General features: G+C 35.2%; 3 protein-coding genes across 4 annotated transcripts; all 3 read left to right on the forward strand.

Moving 5' to 3' along the window:
- Window positions 1-443: 443 nt before the first annotated feature.
- On the forward strand, window positions 444-6,386 carry LOC112501609 (tRNA (guanine(37)-N1)-methyltransferase 2). Of its 2 annotated transcripts, XM_025105290.1 has the most exons (12): window positions 444-461; window positions 676-801; window positions 1,280-1,377; window positions 2,476-2,580; window positions 3,104-3,166; window positions 3,392-3,465; window positions 3,677-4,193; window positions 4,564-4,680; window positions 5,123-5,281; window positions 5,397-5,503; window positions 5,883-5,957; window positions 6,141-6,386. In XM_025105290.1, the coding sequence occupies exons 2-12, from the start codon at window positions 707-709 to the stop codon at window positions 6,228-6,230; spliced, it is 1,500 nt and encodes a 499-aa protein (XP_024961058.1). In that variant the 5' UTR covers window positions 444-461; window positions 676-706; the 3' UTR covers window positions 6,231-6,386. The 2 variants fall into 2 exon arrangements, with proteins under 2 accessions (XP_024961058.1, XP_024961057.1); XM_025105289.1 differs by lacking the exon at window positions 444-461 and having other exon boundaries at window positions 522-801.
- Window positions 6,387-9,007: 2,621 nt separating this feature from the next.
- On the forward strand, window positions 9,008-10,889 carry LOC112501610 (glucan endo-1,3-beta-glucosidase 8). The gene is made up of 2 exons (XM_025105291.1): window positions 9,008-9,393; window positions 9,770-10,889. Exons 1-2 carry the CDS (start codon window positions 9,008-9,010, stop codon window positions 10,887-10,889), a joined length of 1,506 nt encoding a protein of 501 aa, XP_024961059.1.
- A 1,614-nt stretch (window positions 10,890-12,503) lies between these two features.
- Window positions 12,504-16,683, forward strand: LOC112501615 (syntaxin-32-like). The gene is made up of 5 exons (XM_025105297.1): window positions 12,504-12,990; window positions 14,385-14,635; window positions 14,745-14,917; window positions 15,234-15,419; window positions 16,500-16,683. Exons 1-5 carry the CDS (start codon window positions 12,720-12,722, stop codon window positions 16,657-16,659), a joined length of 1,041 nt encoding a protein of 346 aa, XP_024961065.1. The 5' UTR covers window positions 12,504-12,719; the 3' UTR covers window positions 16,660-16,683.
- The last annotated feature ends 368 nt before the right edge of the window (window positions 16,684-17,051 follow it).

Raw genomic sequence — 17,051 nt, forward strand, 5'->3', positions numbered from 1 at the left:
AGTCACGAGTGTATTCACATGCGAATATATTCATATAATATTTTTACTATATGATAATATTCATACAAGGACTAAGAGTCTTACCCAGTAAGTGAGGGGGACGACTCTTACCACGGTAAGAGCTTACCGGGCAAATTGTTGCATACGATACCGTTTTGGTGGACAAAAATCTTACCCACTAAGTAAACAATAGTGTTAAATTTTACCGGTAAGCACTTACCGGGTAAGTGTTTGGTAAACATCCCCTAAATGTTCTAATATGGGCCAATAAAACATGTTCTAACAACCCACTAAGGCCCATCAAATATGGGCCAATTTTAGCTCATGATCCACTAATATTTTCTGATCACGTGGTCCGTTTAACCAACCCGCCCATACGTAATTTGATTTCATAATATCCGCCATTGATGCTGTAAATAACCCTAACCTGCTGAAAAATCGTCAGTCTTTAATCGAACCAGGTAATTATTTCTGTTGTTTTTGTTAGATTAATTGACTTTGCACATTCATTTCACTGATTCAAACTCAATTTGATCCATACACAAATCACATGGTTGCTTTGCAGCTTGTAGAGTTGTAGTGTGTATAAATCATGCAATTATTCATGAATAATTTGAGGTGGTGTTGTAATTACTTGAAAAAGTTTATTGATGCTAAGAGAATTGATTTCAGCAGCGGTTTTTGTGGGATTTTGAAGGATTCTGCAATGTTGGATGAAAGCAAGTTTGATGTGCATTTGAAGTTGTGGGCACTTCGAATCCCTCGAGAGTTCTGCAAGGTCGCAACTAAGTTGCTTAATGGGTATGATGTTTTGTCCATTTTGTTGGATGATAACTCATGCATCTTGCTTAGTCTGATCACCCATATGTGTGTCCTTGTTTTTACATCTGCCATGAATTTTATAGAATGGTTTTGCATTTCCATGAATTTCAGAAGCTACACTAGGGGGTGGCAATTTTTGAAGGAATTTTTTACACTGCTAGTTGTTCCATATACTTTTGCAGAACTCATAGGATCTACTTCAGCCTGCTATTCTTATTAAACAAACAATTCTGATTGTATGCTTCCTTTTTGAATGTCCAATTTGATTATTGTCCCAAGAGTTGTGATCTTTTATGGAGAAATCACTGATCTTATGTCAAAATATCCTGAAGATTTCGGTTGTAATTGTTGTAAAAGCTTTCTCAATTCTCATTAAGCCTTGAACAATGTTCTTGATATTGGGTATTTTGTACACTATCCTGTTTAGATCATTAATCCTTTTTCCTTCTACTTGTAGACACATGCTTGACAGACCTCGTATCAAGCCCATCACTGAAGACCCAACTAGTGAAAAAACCCGTTATGTGATATTATCTGAAAGGGTTCAAAATCCCGGTAAGAACCATGCCTCATTCTACCTCCTTGTCTCTAAAGTTTGTAAATCCTATTAAGTATTGACTTCTTTTATGGATATCGGTAGTTATAGTGAAGTCCTGCCTCGTGGAAGTAAAATGGTCTGTTACCACACTTCCGTAACCAGTTTAAAGTTTGTGGGATTGGTTTAGCATTGAACAAAGTGTTTTGGAACCGGGACTGGTTATTCAACGTATACAAAGAATTCTATTTATTCCTTGAATCGAGACTGGTTATTCAACGTATACAACCATGCCTTTGATTTCTCCATGAAGTCATCTTCTTTTTACCATTATACTCTTTCATATTTTATACCTCCATATATTAGTTGGTATTTGATGATAAATACAATTTTTTTCTTCAAACCGAATAATTATATCTTATTAATCCTTAAAAGTTATTTTCTTTCTAACAAGACCCCCATATTGATAATAATATTATTTACTTTAATATACTCTTTATAACAAATTTACCTGGTGAACTTGCTAATCAATTAATGACAAATGCTTCAATATGAGAATTATATCCCAATTAGTTTGTTCAATTTTAATGTAGCTCGTATTATGATTATATTTTTACTTAGTAAAATGTTGAGTTGGGATAACATCATTGAATTTATATGATTTTCTTATCAAATATTTTTCATTTTGTCAATTAGAATGTTCTTTCAAAACACTTATCAAGTCTTCATGGAAACAACCGCTGTACTCTTTTGGGTAGAGGTCCGGGTTGCACACATCACACCCAAGACTCCACCTCTGGGTGGGACATACCGGGCTTGTTTGGCTTGGTTTATTCAAATACTTATCAAGTAGTCATTTCTCATTCAACATTTATCCCAAACCGAATGTTAAAATGGTAATTTGTTGGCATTCAAACTTCATTCAGTACATAAAACAAACAACAATTCTTTACCTATTACTTATTCCAGAAAACCTCTTTATACATATGTTACTTATTCGTAAAAAAAATCCTTAGCCTTTCTCTTGGCATAGTCTAGCATTCTTACAAGTTTGATCACCTACTTAGTACTTTTTTATTGTTTTGACGATAATATTACATTCATCGCTTTCTGAGCAGATCTGTCAGATATTCCAACCCAGAATCTTAATGAATTAAAGAAGCTATGCAAGATAGAAACGATTCCGTATTCATTGACGCTCGGATATTCGTACTGGGGTGCAGGTGAACTTAATATCTTGAAATTCAAAGTCAAACTGTTCTCACTTTTCTATTTTCTTTTGCTTGTAACTTAGTTTTGTCTGTATAGTAACATATATGATACTAGATTTCAGCATACCCAAAACCTTAGTTAGCGAGTTTGAGTTGGGATCTCATTTCAGTTTTGATGAACTTTTGGGATTATTACAGGTTAGACTAGCTTTATATATATGGAATGTGGTATACAAGCTTAGGCATTAGGAAGCAACATGCTTGAAACCCGAAGTGAGACGGCATGTTTAGAAGGATTGTTTAACCATAACAAACAGAAATGTAAGCAAATACTTATGGCATATGGCAGTGTCAACCGAAATGAAACTCTCACTATTTCATGCTTCAAGGTATATGGAAGATGACAAACAGGCACTATGCTGATTTTTATTATTGGTATTTACAATGAAATGTGTATCTGTATTCGGGTTTTAGTTTCTTACACAAAAGATCTATTTAATTGAGTACCTATTAAGTTACTGTTATTCTGTTACAGACCATGTGCTGAAGCAGGTTCTACCTCCTGGACTTGAGGTTCCTTCATCTTTCGAAACAATAGTTAAGTATTCTGTACATGTTATTCTGTTTGGATTTTATATTTGGCCCTATTTCCAGTGGAAGTCGATTTCAACAAATGGGATTCTTTCCATTCTGTATTTAATTCTCTTTGTATAATTGTAGTTTTTTTTACCTTCTATTTGAAGTTCCAGTGCAGAAAGCTTATACTTGCAGGAGCCATAAACAGTTTCTTTGACAAATGAATTGACCTAAATGTATTTTTCAGGCCATATTGCTCATCTGAATATACCCGATGAACTCCTTCCATACAAGGATGTAATTGCAAAGGTCATCTATGATGTATGTGTCGAACTTTGATGTATAAGCACTCTTTTTTTAGTCCATTTGCTGCACACGTGTGCCAGGTGCATGCATCATCTATGAAAGACACAAACCGTAAAACATATGGATATTCATACTGAAAAATGCAATCTACATGAGAATAAAGGACTTCATCTCAATAGTCTCTTCAATCTTCTCTAATTACTTTTTTTCATTTTTTACTTATCAGAAAAATCATCCCAGAATCCAGACGATTGTCAATAAAGTTGGTTCCATTGCAAATGAGTTTCGTGTACCAAAATTTGAAGTCTTGGCTGGGAAACCCAACATGGTTACAGAGGTGAAGCAATATGGTGCAACCTTCAAGCTGGATTATGGATTGGTCTATTGGAATTCAAGATTGGAGCATGAACACATAAGGCTAGTCAACAAGTTTCGCCAAGGAGAAATCATATGTGACATGTTTTCAGGGATTGGTCCTTTTGCTATTCCAGCTGCCCAGAAAGGGTGTTTAGTGTATGCCAATGATCTAAACCCAGACAGCATTCGTTATCTTAAAGTTAATGCAGATATTAACAAGGTTAACAGCAATCTCCATGCTTATAATATGGATGCAAGAATTTTCATGTCTCAATTGATGGCAGTGCCCATTGGTGAATCAACACATGATGCTTCAGCTTTGGGTTCATCTGTGAAAGACAACATTGACGAGAGTATGAAAGCAAACTCTGAAGAAAGGAATGCTGGTATGTTTTTTTAATTTAATGTACCTTAATTTCCTCATACTGCATTGCTGTTCTTTCTTATAACCATACAAGGACCATATTGACTGTTGGTACTTTTTGTTGGTATGAAGTAAACTGTTTAGCATATCTTTGAAGTAAAGAAGAAAAAAAAATGTAGGATAGTTCTAATTTTTATTTTTATTTTTTAATTAAAGGTGCAATTGTTGTGTTAAAGTTATAAACCAGAAACTAGTGTCTTATATCGAGGAAATGAATATTGGAGCATTATTTGTTTGAAACCAGAAGTAAGATTCTTAAAATGCTTATCATGCCTCTTCATTTAGTTCAACTGAAGAACAAGTTATTTATTTGATTTTCTTACATCTTGAAGGCATGGTAGAACTTCCAGGAAACAATTTATGTAACCAAGAGGGTGATAATATCTCACCCATGGACAAAGAATCAAAAGTAGCAGCCGCTGAAAGATCCCCTGAAAGCTGTAAGGAAGGTATGACATGTTCAGTAAACTTTAGATGAGTGAATTTTGCATTATTGTTTTTTGTGTGGTATTTTAAATGTAGTAGTGTATATTGCTACTTTAAAAACCAATAGTTTCTACACCCTTGAAAATTCCGAGTTTTGTGTTGATACATAATTTTATACAATTTTTATTTTTAATTATTAGTGGACTGTCTTAATGCCTCCTATAGTGACATAATAAGGGAACATTTACTAAAATTCATAGCAGAAAAAGTAGTAAAGACGACAATGAGCAAATGGGTAATTCTTACTTTGAGGTTTGCCAAAAGAAAGAAGGTGTTCCAATTTTCATGGGACATCCCAAAATGGAAAGTGTTGTAAATTTCATTGGATGGATGGAAATAATACAAATTACATATTAAATATCCTTACTGGTTTTTTATTATATGCATCTTTGATCTTTGTGACAGAAAAAGGAAGTGTAAAATGTGCTGATGGTCATGTAGCTGTCAAGACAAAAGGAAGCAAAAATAAAAGAATAAAAACTTCCGTGCCATTTACTGATAAGCCGTGGGAGCATTTTGATCATGTGATAATGAATCTGCCTGCTTCCGCTCTACAGTTTCTAGGTAAATCTGGTGTCGTACATAACTCTCACAAATACACTTTTGCATTCAACATGCGTAATTTCTGACGGGAATGATAACAAACTAATATGAAAACCATCAATTTTGTTCATCTCAGATGTATTTAGGGGCCTTATACAGAGGAAATACTGGAAAGGATCTCTACCGTGGATTCATTGCTATTGCTTCATTCGATCAAGTGAGACCCAAGGATCAGTGATTTCAGTAAGCTTTTACCCCCCTCCTCAAAAAAAGAAATAATAATAACTCGGCTAATTGATTCACCTTCATTATACTCCCTCCATCCCAATTATGTGTACACATTTCTATCTTAGTTGGTCCCAAAATTATTTTCCACCTCCAAAAGTAAGTGCTATTTTCCAATTTTACCCTTAATTATGAGATGGAGAAATTCATTACTCCCTCTATTATTAACGGTAAAATTGTCACCTAGTTAATTAAAAAAATGTAATAATTACACATTTGGGACGGAGGGAGTAATAATTCCCACCCTAAGAAGGGATACACAAGGATTAAAGAAACTAGGATGTTACCCACTGTGAGTGTCGTCATTCTTCTTTAACTGATATTATCTGCTCTGCAGGAGGCAGAATCTCTCTTGAATGCTAAGATACATGAGCCATTATTTCATCGAGTTAGAGATGTTGCTCCAAATAAGGTAAGACCCGATATAAAATTTTCTAAAAATTAAAAAGATTGCACCTTTCCACAAGGTTTGGACTCTTTACACTAGTAATTCAAGATTTGGGAGCTTAAAAAAGGGAGACGGGTATGCTTTCTGAAAATGACAGCAGTCCTACTACAAGAATTCAAGAATTATAACCCTTAATCTGTCTTGCAGGCAATGTATTGCTTGAGCTTTCAGTTGCCAGAAGAAGCATGCATCCGTGAAGATGTCACGAATACAGCTCCAGGTTCTGTCGGTAGATAGTATACGTATTAAAATGATCTAGAAAACACCATGTTGTCCTTGTTTCGTGATTTAAATATTGTAGGGTTTTACATCATTATTCATAATGAATGATCAGTTATTTATGACAATCTTCTTCAGGTAATCCTTCATATTCCATGTTTCTTGAATTAGATATTGTAGGTTTTACACCATTATTCGAAATGAATGATCAGTTATTTACGACACAATCTTCTTCGGATAATTCATCTTCCATGTTTCTTGATTTAGATATACGGTTTTTACACCATTATTTATAATGAATAATCAGTATCTCCTTCAGATGATTCTTCATCTTCCATGTTTCCCGAGTTAGATACTGTAGGTCTTACATCATTATTCAAAATGAATAATCAGTTATTTATGACACACTCTACATCCAATGATTCTTCATGAAGTGCTTAGCTGAATGGCATCCATCCTACCCTACCCTCAGGTGCTCATCTCTTCCTTAACTCGCAAATTTACGTTTGTTTTAGGGGACGTATTTCCATTAAACCATGCCCCTTTTCTTTCTAGATAGACAAAAGATCATCTTTAAGACGGAGATTATAAACAAGAAAAAAGAACAATTAGAACCCCACCATTGAAAGATGCAATCATCTTCTTTATGGACAAAGCATATCTTCTTGACTGGAATTGCATCATATAGTCATATAGTATATATATATACATACAGCTTTAAGCTTTTTAGTCAAGTGGGTACAAAAACAAAGAGCTTAATTTTGATTGGAAATCACACCCAGAAAGGACTGCAACAACAATATAACACGTAGATTCAGGCTGGAAAGTTTAATCAAAACATGTTGAAATCTTCCCTCTTTTCCCCTTTCTTTTCTCTTGTCAAAAAAGATGGAGTCATCTTTCTTTCTTCTCTATCATCATTTCAGAACTTTGTATGCCCGACCCCACTTTGGCAAACACGAGGCCCCATGTGGGGTCGGGGTGATGTACAACTTTTAATGCATGATGTACAACCTTTATTTAAGAAATGGTTTAAGTATTGGGGGTTGTGGATAAACCCAATCTTTTGAATCAATAAAGCTTCATCCACCACCATTTGTTTACTGTTTGAGGAGAAGTGAAGATTTGATTCTTGGTTTTTGTTTGTTAGATCTTGATTTGAATAGGTGGAAATGTACATGTACATTGTGCTATTTTGACTTGTACAAACACTTTATAGAGATTTCTGGGTTACTGCTAGATTTCAATCTTTTTTGAGATTTTAAGGGTTTAAGTTTCGCCAAATGACAGAAGGGTGAGTTTGAGTTTGATTTTGCTGTATATAAATATTATATACTTAAAAAAAACATGTCGAATAGATGTTTCAAGATGTGGGTTGAATTTACCTACCATTTATTTTCATGAAGATGATTGTCAATCTTGAGTTGGTACTTGGTGCAAATGGTAAAATGATAAATTCAATGATTTAGGGGTCGTTTGGCGGTTGCTGAATGATTTGGTGCAGAATGATTAAGAGGCTCTCATGATATAGTGCAAAATGAAATATAATTGTTTGGTAATTGTTTACAATGAAAGTGGGGCTCTTAATGGTTAAGTGAAGTCCATGATACAAAATCATTCAGAAAGTTTTAGATCCATTAAGAGACAGACTTTTTTTGCCAAACAAGATTCACCTCTTAACGATTCAAAGGTTACCTCTTAAGGGAACTATTAAGAGGTAAATAAACAAGCCCTTAGACTGTTTATTTAGCGTACAAAACAAAGAACAATTGATCTTATTGGAACAGACAAGTTTTAATGGAAAAAGAACAAATAATTCCTTGTGTATCTACTCAGATATTGTAAAATATATATGCATTCGCCATTCATACATATATACTGTGATTATACATGGCTTAAGTGAGACTTGGTATTCGAAACATGTGTTTCGGGTTCTTAAGTGAGACTTGGTATTTGGACCGTGTTAAAAATACTTGATTCTACTTTATCGGTTTATGTCTAAAACACAACTTACACATTATCCTATTCGAACTTTATATCAAATTAAAGGGCAAATAACATGAAAAAATAACGTATTTTAACTTGATTCCTATTTTGGGTAAATTACTTTCAAAACTTCCATTTTGGTACCTAAGATGTAAAGTTTTAAACATCTAAGTGTCCGGGTAACTGGGTAAAGTATTAACCGGTTACTATGGTGATATGACGAGTGATGTGGTATCCTCCAGCTCGGTATTATTTGTTGAAGCATTAACTGGATACCACATCAGTATGGTAACCGGTTAATGTTTCAACCGGTTACCCCGGGTACTTAAATGTTTAAAATTTTACATCTTAGGTACCAAAATAAAAGTTTTGAAAGTATGTTATCAAAATAGGAATTCAGTTAAAATACATTACTTTTTCATGCAATTTGTCTCAAATTAAATATTAGGGTTTTTTAAAGGATAAAAGGTGTTAAAACTTAAAAAACGACCAAAAGTTAATAAAATTCAAAATTTAATTATTTGTTTTCAAATGAACAATTTTATAAATAAAAAAGTGGTGTGAAAATATAAAAGAATTTATATTAAAATTAATAATTTCATCAATATAAATATTAATAAAAAAAATAAAAAAAGAGAGGGAGTGTGACAGCACACAAAATTGCATGGCATCGTTACTACATAACCGAATAACTGATTCAAAGAAACGAATCTTTTTCACTATTTCCCTCTCTTTCAAATCTCTTCAAACAATCCACCATTCCAATAACTATAACAAGGATTCAATCAATCACCAAAATCCCTCCAAAAATGGCTACGAACCCATGCCAATTCATCATCACACTACTCCTGATGATCTGTTTCTCGGCACCATTTATGGCGATCGTCAATTGTTCCGATTCCGATTCCGATTCCAGTCCCAGTACCGGTGTAGGAGTCAACTGGGGAACCATGACCAGCCACCAGTTGCCGGCGGAGCAGGTGGTGGAGATGATGAGAGAGAATGGATTCAAGAAGGTGAAGCTCTTTGAAGCAGAAAAAAGGATCATGGAAGCCCTAATTGGATCAGAGATTGAGGTGATGGTGGCGATCCCCAATTTCATGTTGTTGGATATGAGTCAAGATCCAAGTTATGCTGATTATTGGGTTGATTCTAATATTACTACTTATGCTTATCCTGGTGGTGTTGATATCAAGTAAGCATCCATAAATTTCACACACAATCCACCACTCACTCTCTCTGATTTTCCTACTCAAATCATCGCCTAAATCACCTTCTATTTGCTACCAATTTTCTGTAATCTTTCTTCCCCAATCTCGATATACACCTTTCGTTTCAAAATTAGACCCTCAAATTGAAAGAAACGATGGTTATCAAGATGATTTTTGGGGAAGTTTTGAACAAAATTTCAGTAATAAGCACTCGAAATCGTCTGTATGATCCTTTTAGGTTCTATTCGTTTTTCAGATTTGAAACTTGTGGTGTAAGCAATGATCATGCAACTCTCGAATCGAGAGGGTAAATATGTAATTTCACATTGAGTTTGATCGATTTGTTTCTAAAAATTTCAGGTATGTTGCAGTTGGAAACGAGCCGTTCCTCAAAGCGTACAACGCTACGTACCTCCAAATCACATTACCGGCTTTGAAGAATGTCCAAAATGCCCTTAATCGCGCGGGTCTCGGGTCGCAGATCAAAGCCACGGTCCCGTTGAATGCCGATATCTACGAGTCTCCGGAATCGAACCCCGTCCCGTCGGCCGGTGACTTCCGCTCCGAAATCAAAGATGCCACGATCGAAATCATTCAGTTTCTTTATTCCAACGACGCCCCTTTCACGGTTAATATTTACCCGTTTCTTAGCCTCTACGGTAACGAATATTTCCCGATGGATTTCGCGTTCTTTGACGGATCGAATAAGCCCGTTAAAGACAAAAATTATCTCTATACCAACGTTTTCGACGCAAATTACGACACATTGGTTGCTTCTTTAACGAAAGCCGGATATCCCGAAATGAAAATTGTCGTGGGCGAAATCGGGTGGCCGACGGATGGGGACATAAACGCGAACGTAAAAAATGCGAAAAGATTCAACCAGGGTGTGATCAAACACGTTTTGAGCTCGAAAGGTACCCCGGTCCGAAAAGGGCCGTTGGAAATTTACCTTTTTAGCCTTCTAGACGAAAACAAGAAAAGTATAGCTCCGGGTTCGTTCGAGACACATTGGGGGATTTTCGAATACGATGGTAAACCGAAATACGAATTGGACCTATCGGGGTCTAAGAGAAACAAAGGGTTATCACCGGTGGTTGGGGTGCGGTACATGAGCCGGAGGTGGTGCGTGTTGAACCCACGCGTCAAACAATTGGACGGATTGGCTAAGGAGATCGATTACGCATGTAGCTTATCGGATTGTACGTCTTTAGGTTACGGATCGTCGTGTAACCGGTTGAGTTTATCCGGAAACGCTTCGTATGCTTTTAACATGTACTATCAACTTCAAGATCAAAACGATTGGGATTGCGAGTTTTCCGGGTTGGCGATGGTGACCGGAGAGGATCCATCGGTGGGGGAATGCCGGTTTCCGGTGATGATTGCTTATGGAACGTCGGTGGTGGTTCACCGGAAAGTTTTGAAGGTGTTGTTGGGCGTTGTTGAAGGTTGCATTGTGTTCTTGCTTCTGGTCTCATAGCATTTTGATTTTTGATGATATTGGATTTTGTGTAGACTTTTTTAGATTGTAATATAACTCATTCCATCTAAATACATCATTTTTATCATACTGATATGACGAATGATGAAACATTCAACTTAATATTATTTGTTGACGTGGTTAGTGTCATGAATTTTTTTAAATATAAAATTAGTTTTTTTTAATCTAAAATTAGTTTCAACCAGTTATTCGAGTACTTAAATGTTTAAAAGTTTTATCTTAAGTACCAAAGTGGAAGTTTAAAAAAAATATTATCCAAAATATAAATCAAGTTAAATATGTTGTTTGATGTAATTTATCAATTTATTTAATATAATTTTTTTGAATTTATTTTTGGGCTAAATGCATGAAATAGCAACCTACTTTCATAAATTTTTTTATTATAACATTCTACTTTTGTTTTTCTTTATTACATCAATGTACTTTCAAATTATTTTTTATTAAGGCATTGTACTTTAAAAAATCTACCCATAATAGCAATGGGTAACCTGTTACCTTTTAAACCGGTTAACCCTTTGACTTTTTTGCTTGTGTGGCTTTAATGAGGTGATGTGGATGCCACATCATTTTGATGACTTAACTAAAATTAAAATAAAAACCTATTTCAAATTATTATTAGTGATTTTCATTTTTCATTGCTATGATCTAAAAAAACATTTAATTTTTTTTACTTTTTCTTATTAAGTTGCATTCAAATTAAATATTCTTTGAGTAAAATATTTAATAAATAAATATGAAACATTATTTTCGAGATATAATTTGTTTGTAAAAAAGGTAATTTTTTCTATTTTATGTTGTTCAAATAAATACATATCTTTTAAAGTTCTCATTAAAATATTAACGAAATAAATTGTTATCTACATTTTTTTAATATTGTTATATTAATAAATAATTCAAAAAAGTCTAATTAATTTAATATATTTATACGTCAAGTAAAAAGTTTTTGAACAAATATAATATATTTTTTAAAAGATAATATTTTTTGGTAAAAAATGAACAATTCTTATTTTCTTTTTTTTCAAAAAATGCATATTTTTTAAAAATGTTAGCGAGATAAGTTGTGTTCTACTAGTTTTATTGATATTGGTATATTAATGAATAATTTAGAATTTTTTTAATTCATTTAATACATTTATTAAATAACATGTAACATATCTAAATATTAAAAGTAAAAATACAGTGTTTAATAAGAACTAGTAGATGCTATAATAAAATAATTTTGAAAGTACAATGATATAGTAAGAAAGTCACATTACTATAATACATGTGGACAGTCTATGTGGACAATGAGGTGTCATGGAAAACTAGTATAATGGGTAAATTTAAATCAAAAGGTTACCCAATGCTATAATGGGTAAATTTTTTAAAGTATAATGTCTTAATAAAAAATAGTTTGAAAGTACATTGTTGTAATAAGAAAAACTGAAAATACAATGCTATAATAAAAAAATTTATGAAAGTAGATTGCTATTTTATGCATTTTGCCCTTTATTTTTATTAAAGTTTTTGGGAGTTATATATTTCAAAATTTCTAAACGATGGCGACCATGTCACCATTCATATAAACAGAATCCCATTGTCGGTTTCCCTCTCTTGAGATCTGAACAATGCAGATCATCAGGGTTTTGAATCGATCTAGTTATTGGATTCAATGCACAGACAAAGATCCAAAAGATGCATATACTAATATTAGATTTGATTCGAATTCTCTGTGATTTCATCATGCCCCCCTGAAATCACTCTGCTAATTTAGGATTTTTAGGATCAAATTCCCCTAATTTTCTTCGATCTGATATATAGATACGCATTATGATGAATGTGAAATCCGGGCAAGGATCATCGTATAGAGAACGGACGCAAGAGTTTTCTAGCATAGCTGAGAGGCTAAGAAAATCGTTCCCGTCGTTAAATGCGGGGGTGAGTGCTAATAACGTGGGTGTTGGGGTTGGTGCTGGTGAGTTCACCAAAGCTGACGGATCGCGATCAAAGGTTGCATTCCAGACGGAATTCAACAAGAGGGCTTCCAAAATTGGATACGGAATTCATCAGACGTCGCAGAAGCTAGCGAAACTTGCAAAATGTGAGGTTTTTTTTTTTTTTTTGGTAAGGGTGTCCGGGCCAAAGCCCGGCTAATCCCGGCAAATTTGGAGGCTAAACATGGCCCACTTAAATGTGGCCAACACTACCATCCCAGGCTCGAACTCGGGTTCATGACTATGTCATGCCCAAGCCTTTACCACTAGGCTGGAAGGTCTTTGACTAATGTGAGTTACTAGATCCATATGTTAGAAATTGGACGCAATGCTAATCAATATATTCTGAAAATTGTACACGATTGTGCTTTACCTTCGTATGTACATACAGATTTGAACTCCTAGGAAATAATTGATATAGCAGAAATCTAAGGTTGCATGCAATCATGGTGCTTGAAATGTTCTGAAATTGAGCTCCCCTTATGTTTAAATGCTACTCTGTAATTTGATAAGAAGATGGGGGGGTGCATTTATTTTCAGTCTGCAATGAATGGTATTTGTGGAACCCCTGGTATCACGAACAAGCCTCCGTTCATGTTCATTCGGTTTGTTTACAACCCTAATAAATACTAAAGAAATGTTGAAAGCTGATGTATATTTGTTGGGTTATTTCACCTATTAATATGGTGGCTGTGTAGCAGAATTAGTAGCAAGATATTTGCTATCTGTGTGTTGGGGATGGAAGATTTTATATTTATGGGAAGTCAAGGGAGAGAGAGACTAACTGAGATAATATACTCCTTATACTAAAAAATCTTTTGAATCAAGCGCAACATACTTTCAATATCTCATCCTACAACGCGAACAGCTTAGCTTGCAGCACAGTGTTTGCCACCACACTGGCTGGCTGGTTCATTGCCCCTTTGAGTGAAGAAGATAATACATTTACAGTGGATCATGCAAGAATATTGCATCTATCTAAATTTCCAATATAGTGCTTGTGCAGCTACAACCATGATTCTGTGTCAATGAATTAATTTGACAGATAGGGTCCTAATTAAGTATTCAATTTAATTGCACTTCGGAGTTGATAAGAAAATGAAATGGTCTTTATGAAGGCTCGACCAACATATAAGGCCATCCTAATTGACACTAAATGTGTTTATAGTCTCAACCTAAATGTGCATAGTTTCGAAGCTTCATGCATATTCATAGCTTCCAAGTTATTTGACTGTGGGAGAATTCCACATATTTTAAGGCCCTAGAGACATCTGTTAATATATATATATATATATATATATATATATATATATACACACACGTTAATGCTTCAATACATAATAACAAAAATTGCTTCTTCTATTACAAAGCTAATAGTTAATATAATGGTTAATCTTTATCCGATGTTGCATGTTTCTCAAAGTTAATGTGCATGGCCGTAGTGTATTAAATCTTTTGATGGGAGGAAAAGGCTTTGACATGGTCTTTTCTGTCCTTCCAGTGGCTAAAAGGACATCCGTTTTTGATGATCCAACTGTGGAGATTCAAGAATTGACTGCTGTCATCAAGCAGGACATTACTGCACTTAATGCTGCTGTGGTGGATTTGCAGCTTGTTTGCAATTCACAAAATGGAAGTGAAAGCATTTCAAGTGACACAACTACCCATTCAACTACAGTTGTTGATAATCTGAAGAATCGTCTGATGGGCGCCACAAAGGAGTTCAAGGAAGTCCTTACTATGCGGACAGAGGTGTAAATTTTGTTGCATGATACATCTAACAATGCATGCTCTTATTTTACTTGCGATGCCCTTCTTCACATGACTCATATTTGTGAAACTTATGATCTTTTGACTGCAGAACTTAAAGGTTCATGAAAGTAGAAGGCAGTTATTTTCTACAAGCGCTTCAAAGGAGCCTGCTAATCCATTTGCCCGCCAACATCCCTTAGCTAATAGATCAACAGCAAATGCATCAACTTCTCCTCCTCCTTGGGTTAAGAACTCCTCAAGTTCATCTCCACTGTTCCCCAGGTAAAGACGAGATGACTTTGTGCCCACTCTGTTGAATTTATCAAGTCTTAAAGTGGCACATCGGTTTTTGTTAGTGCCATTTTTCTTTTGGATGTTAGAAATTAATAATTTTTTGATCAAATGAATCCATCAAATTGGTTGCGACTTCTTGAAGGCTTGAAGTGACTTCTTAGCCAATCTGGTCATCAAAATCTTAACTACTTAGTGAAGGCCTACTTAACTACTTTCACATAAAAATAAATAAATGAATGGTTTCACCAAGAACCTTGGATTTATCCAGTCGTTTATAGTTCTGTTGTTTACTGTTACTTTTCAGGAAACAGGCAGATGGAGAATCTCAGCCATTGATACAGCAGCAACAGCAGATGGTCCCATTACAAGACAGTTACATGCAGAGCAGAGCGGAGGCTCTTCATAATGTTGAGTCAACCATTCATGAGTTGGGCAACATTTTCACGCAATTGGCAACCATGGTTTCACAGCAAGGGGAGCTTGCAATTAGGTTAGTCTCATACCGAGCTTTTCAACTGCCACTACCATCAGGATAAAAGCTTGTTTACTTGGTTAAACACATGACACACTCATTAGGGGGTTTATAGGAAAGACCTTACTTGAAATAATACCTTGACTTTTAACATTGAAACAATACATTGACTTCTAATGTAAGAATATCGTGTTCTGTACATCACTAGAATTCTGACCTCGTTCACTTTTAAATCTATACATATCATTTAAAAAGTGTTGGAGTCCCATATCGGCTAGACTTGGACCAGTTCTCCTGTATGTACGTTGGAACCTCCCCTTTCTCCTCAAGGGCTCTTTTGGAAAATTAACTTGGGGGTTCGCATATTCTCACATGGTATCAGAGCCAAAGTCTACCATTCTAGGGACCCGACACTCTGGCTAGTCCCCCTTGACACTCTGGGACAATCTGTCCATCTAGCCTCTGTTGGAGGGGGCGTGTTGGAGTCCCACATCGGCTAGACTTGGACCCCTCTCGACACTCTCGGACAATGTGTCCATCTAGCCTCTGTTGGAGGGGGTGTTTTAGAGTCTCACATCGGCTAGACTTGGACCATTTCTCCTGTATATATTTTGGAACCTCCCCTTTCTCCTCAAGGGTTCTTTCTCACAAAACAGCATCCTAGGATGAACTGAATCTACTTGCATGAAATTAGCATAATAATTCTCAATTAGATCAATGAATCAACAGCTATCGATACAGAAATTGTACTCCCTCTGTCCCAGAATAAGTGCTCAAAAAGAAAAAGGCAAACAGTTCTAGAAATGTGTAATTATTATATTTTCTTAATAAACTAAATGACAATTTTACCTTTAATAACAGAGGGAGTAATAAATTTCTCTATCTCATATTTAAGAGTAGAATTGAAAAGTAGGCACTTAATTTTGAAAGTGGACACTTACTTTGGGACAAACTAAAATAGAATGTGGACACGTATTTTTGGTGGATGGAGCTCATATCTAGTATCTTCTATCCATCCTTTTTTGCTCTTGTTAATGTTCTGGTATGCGTAAAATAAAGTAAAAACTCGATTTGAACAGTGTCGTAATTGGGTGACAGGATTGATGAAAACATGGAAGATACACTGGCAAATGTAGAAGGGGCACAAGGGCAACTAATGAGGTACCTTAATGGTATATCATCAAACAGGTGGCTCATGATAAAGATATTCTTTGTATTGATTGCATTCCTTATGATTTTCCTATTCTTTGTTGCATAACAATATTTCGTGCGAATTTTGGATCAAAACAAAGAATGAGTCTTTTCGCATATCCTATTCTTGTTTGGAGTACATAGTTATCCTCATTTCAAGAAACTTTAGTCGCATTGTCATTCGGTTGTCGAAGCTGAGGCCAGGCCTGCATACAATCTTACGCTCCCCAGGCCCAGATCCCTCCTTCAGGTGGGATAATATACTTGCCCGTTTGGTTTGGTCTGCCTACATCTTACTCTCGCTATATCCCACTTCCGAATGGGATTTATTGGGCTCATTTTGTTTTGGTTTATATTGTCGTCAAAGATGAGTTTAGGTCTATGTGCATCTTATCCTTCTCAAACCCCACCTCCGGCATGTGAAAGTATTTTAATGTATCTAACTATGTTATGGATGAA

This window comes from Cynara cardunculus, unplaced genomic scaffold (assembly GCF_001531365.2).
Source record: "Cynara cardunculus var. scolymus isolate 2C unplaced genomic scaffold, CcrdV1 Un_Scaffold_326, whole genome shotgun sequence".
NCBI classification, from domain to species: Eukaryota; Viridiplantae; Streptophyta; class Magnoliopsida; order Asterales; family Asteraceae; genus Cynara; species Cynara cardunculus.

What these genes read in the sequence shown, in the direction of transcription:
- LOC112501609 (XM_025105289.1), top strand. Translation starts at nt 593, where the DNA reads ATGCAATTATTCATGAATAATTTGAGGTGGTGTTGTAATTACTTGAAA. An exon ending in ATATTCGTACTGGGGTGCAG is followed by an intron (nt 2,581 to 3,103) that starts GTGAACTTAATA and finishes ATTCTGTTACAG; the next exon opens with ACCATGTGCTGAAGCAGGTT. An exon ending in CCCTGAAAGCTGTAAGGAAG is followed by an intron (nt 4,681 to 5,122) that starts GTATGACATGTT and finishes TCTTTGTGACAG; the next exon opens with AAAAAGGAAGTGTAAAATGT.
- LOC112501610 (XM_025105291.1), top strand. Translation starts at nt 9,008, where the DNA reads ATGGCTACGAACCCATGCCAATTCATCATCACACTACTCCTGATGATC. An exon ending in CCTGGTGGTGTTGATATCAA is followed by an intron (nt 9,394 to 9,769) that starts GTAAGCATCCAT and finishes TAAAAATTTCAG; the next exon opens with GTATGTTGCAGTTGGAAACG.
- LOC112501615 (XM_025105297.1), top strand. Translation starts at nt 12,720, where the DNA reads ATGATGAATGTGAAATCCGGGCAAGGATCATCGTATAGAGAACGGACG. An exon ending in GCTAGCGAAACTTGCAAAAT is followed by an intron (nt 12,991 to 14,384) that starts GTGAGGTTTTTT and finishes CTGTCCTTCCAG; the next exon opens with TGGCTAAAAGGACATCCGTT. An exon ending in TCATCTCCACTGTTCCCCAG is followed by an intron (nt 14,918 to 15,233) that starts GTAAAGACGAGA and finishes GTTACTTTTCAG; the next exon opens with GAAACAGGCAGATGGAGAAT.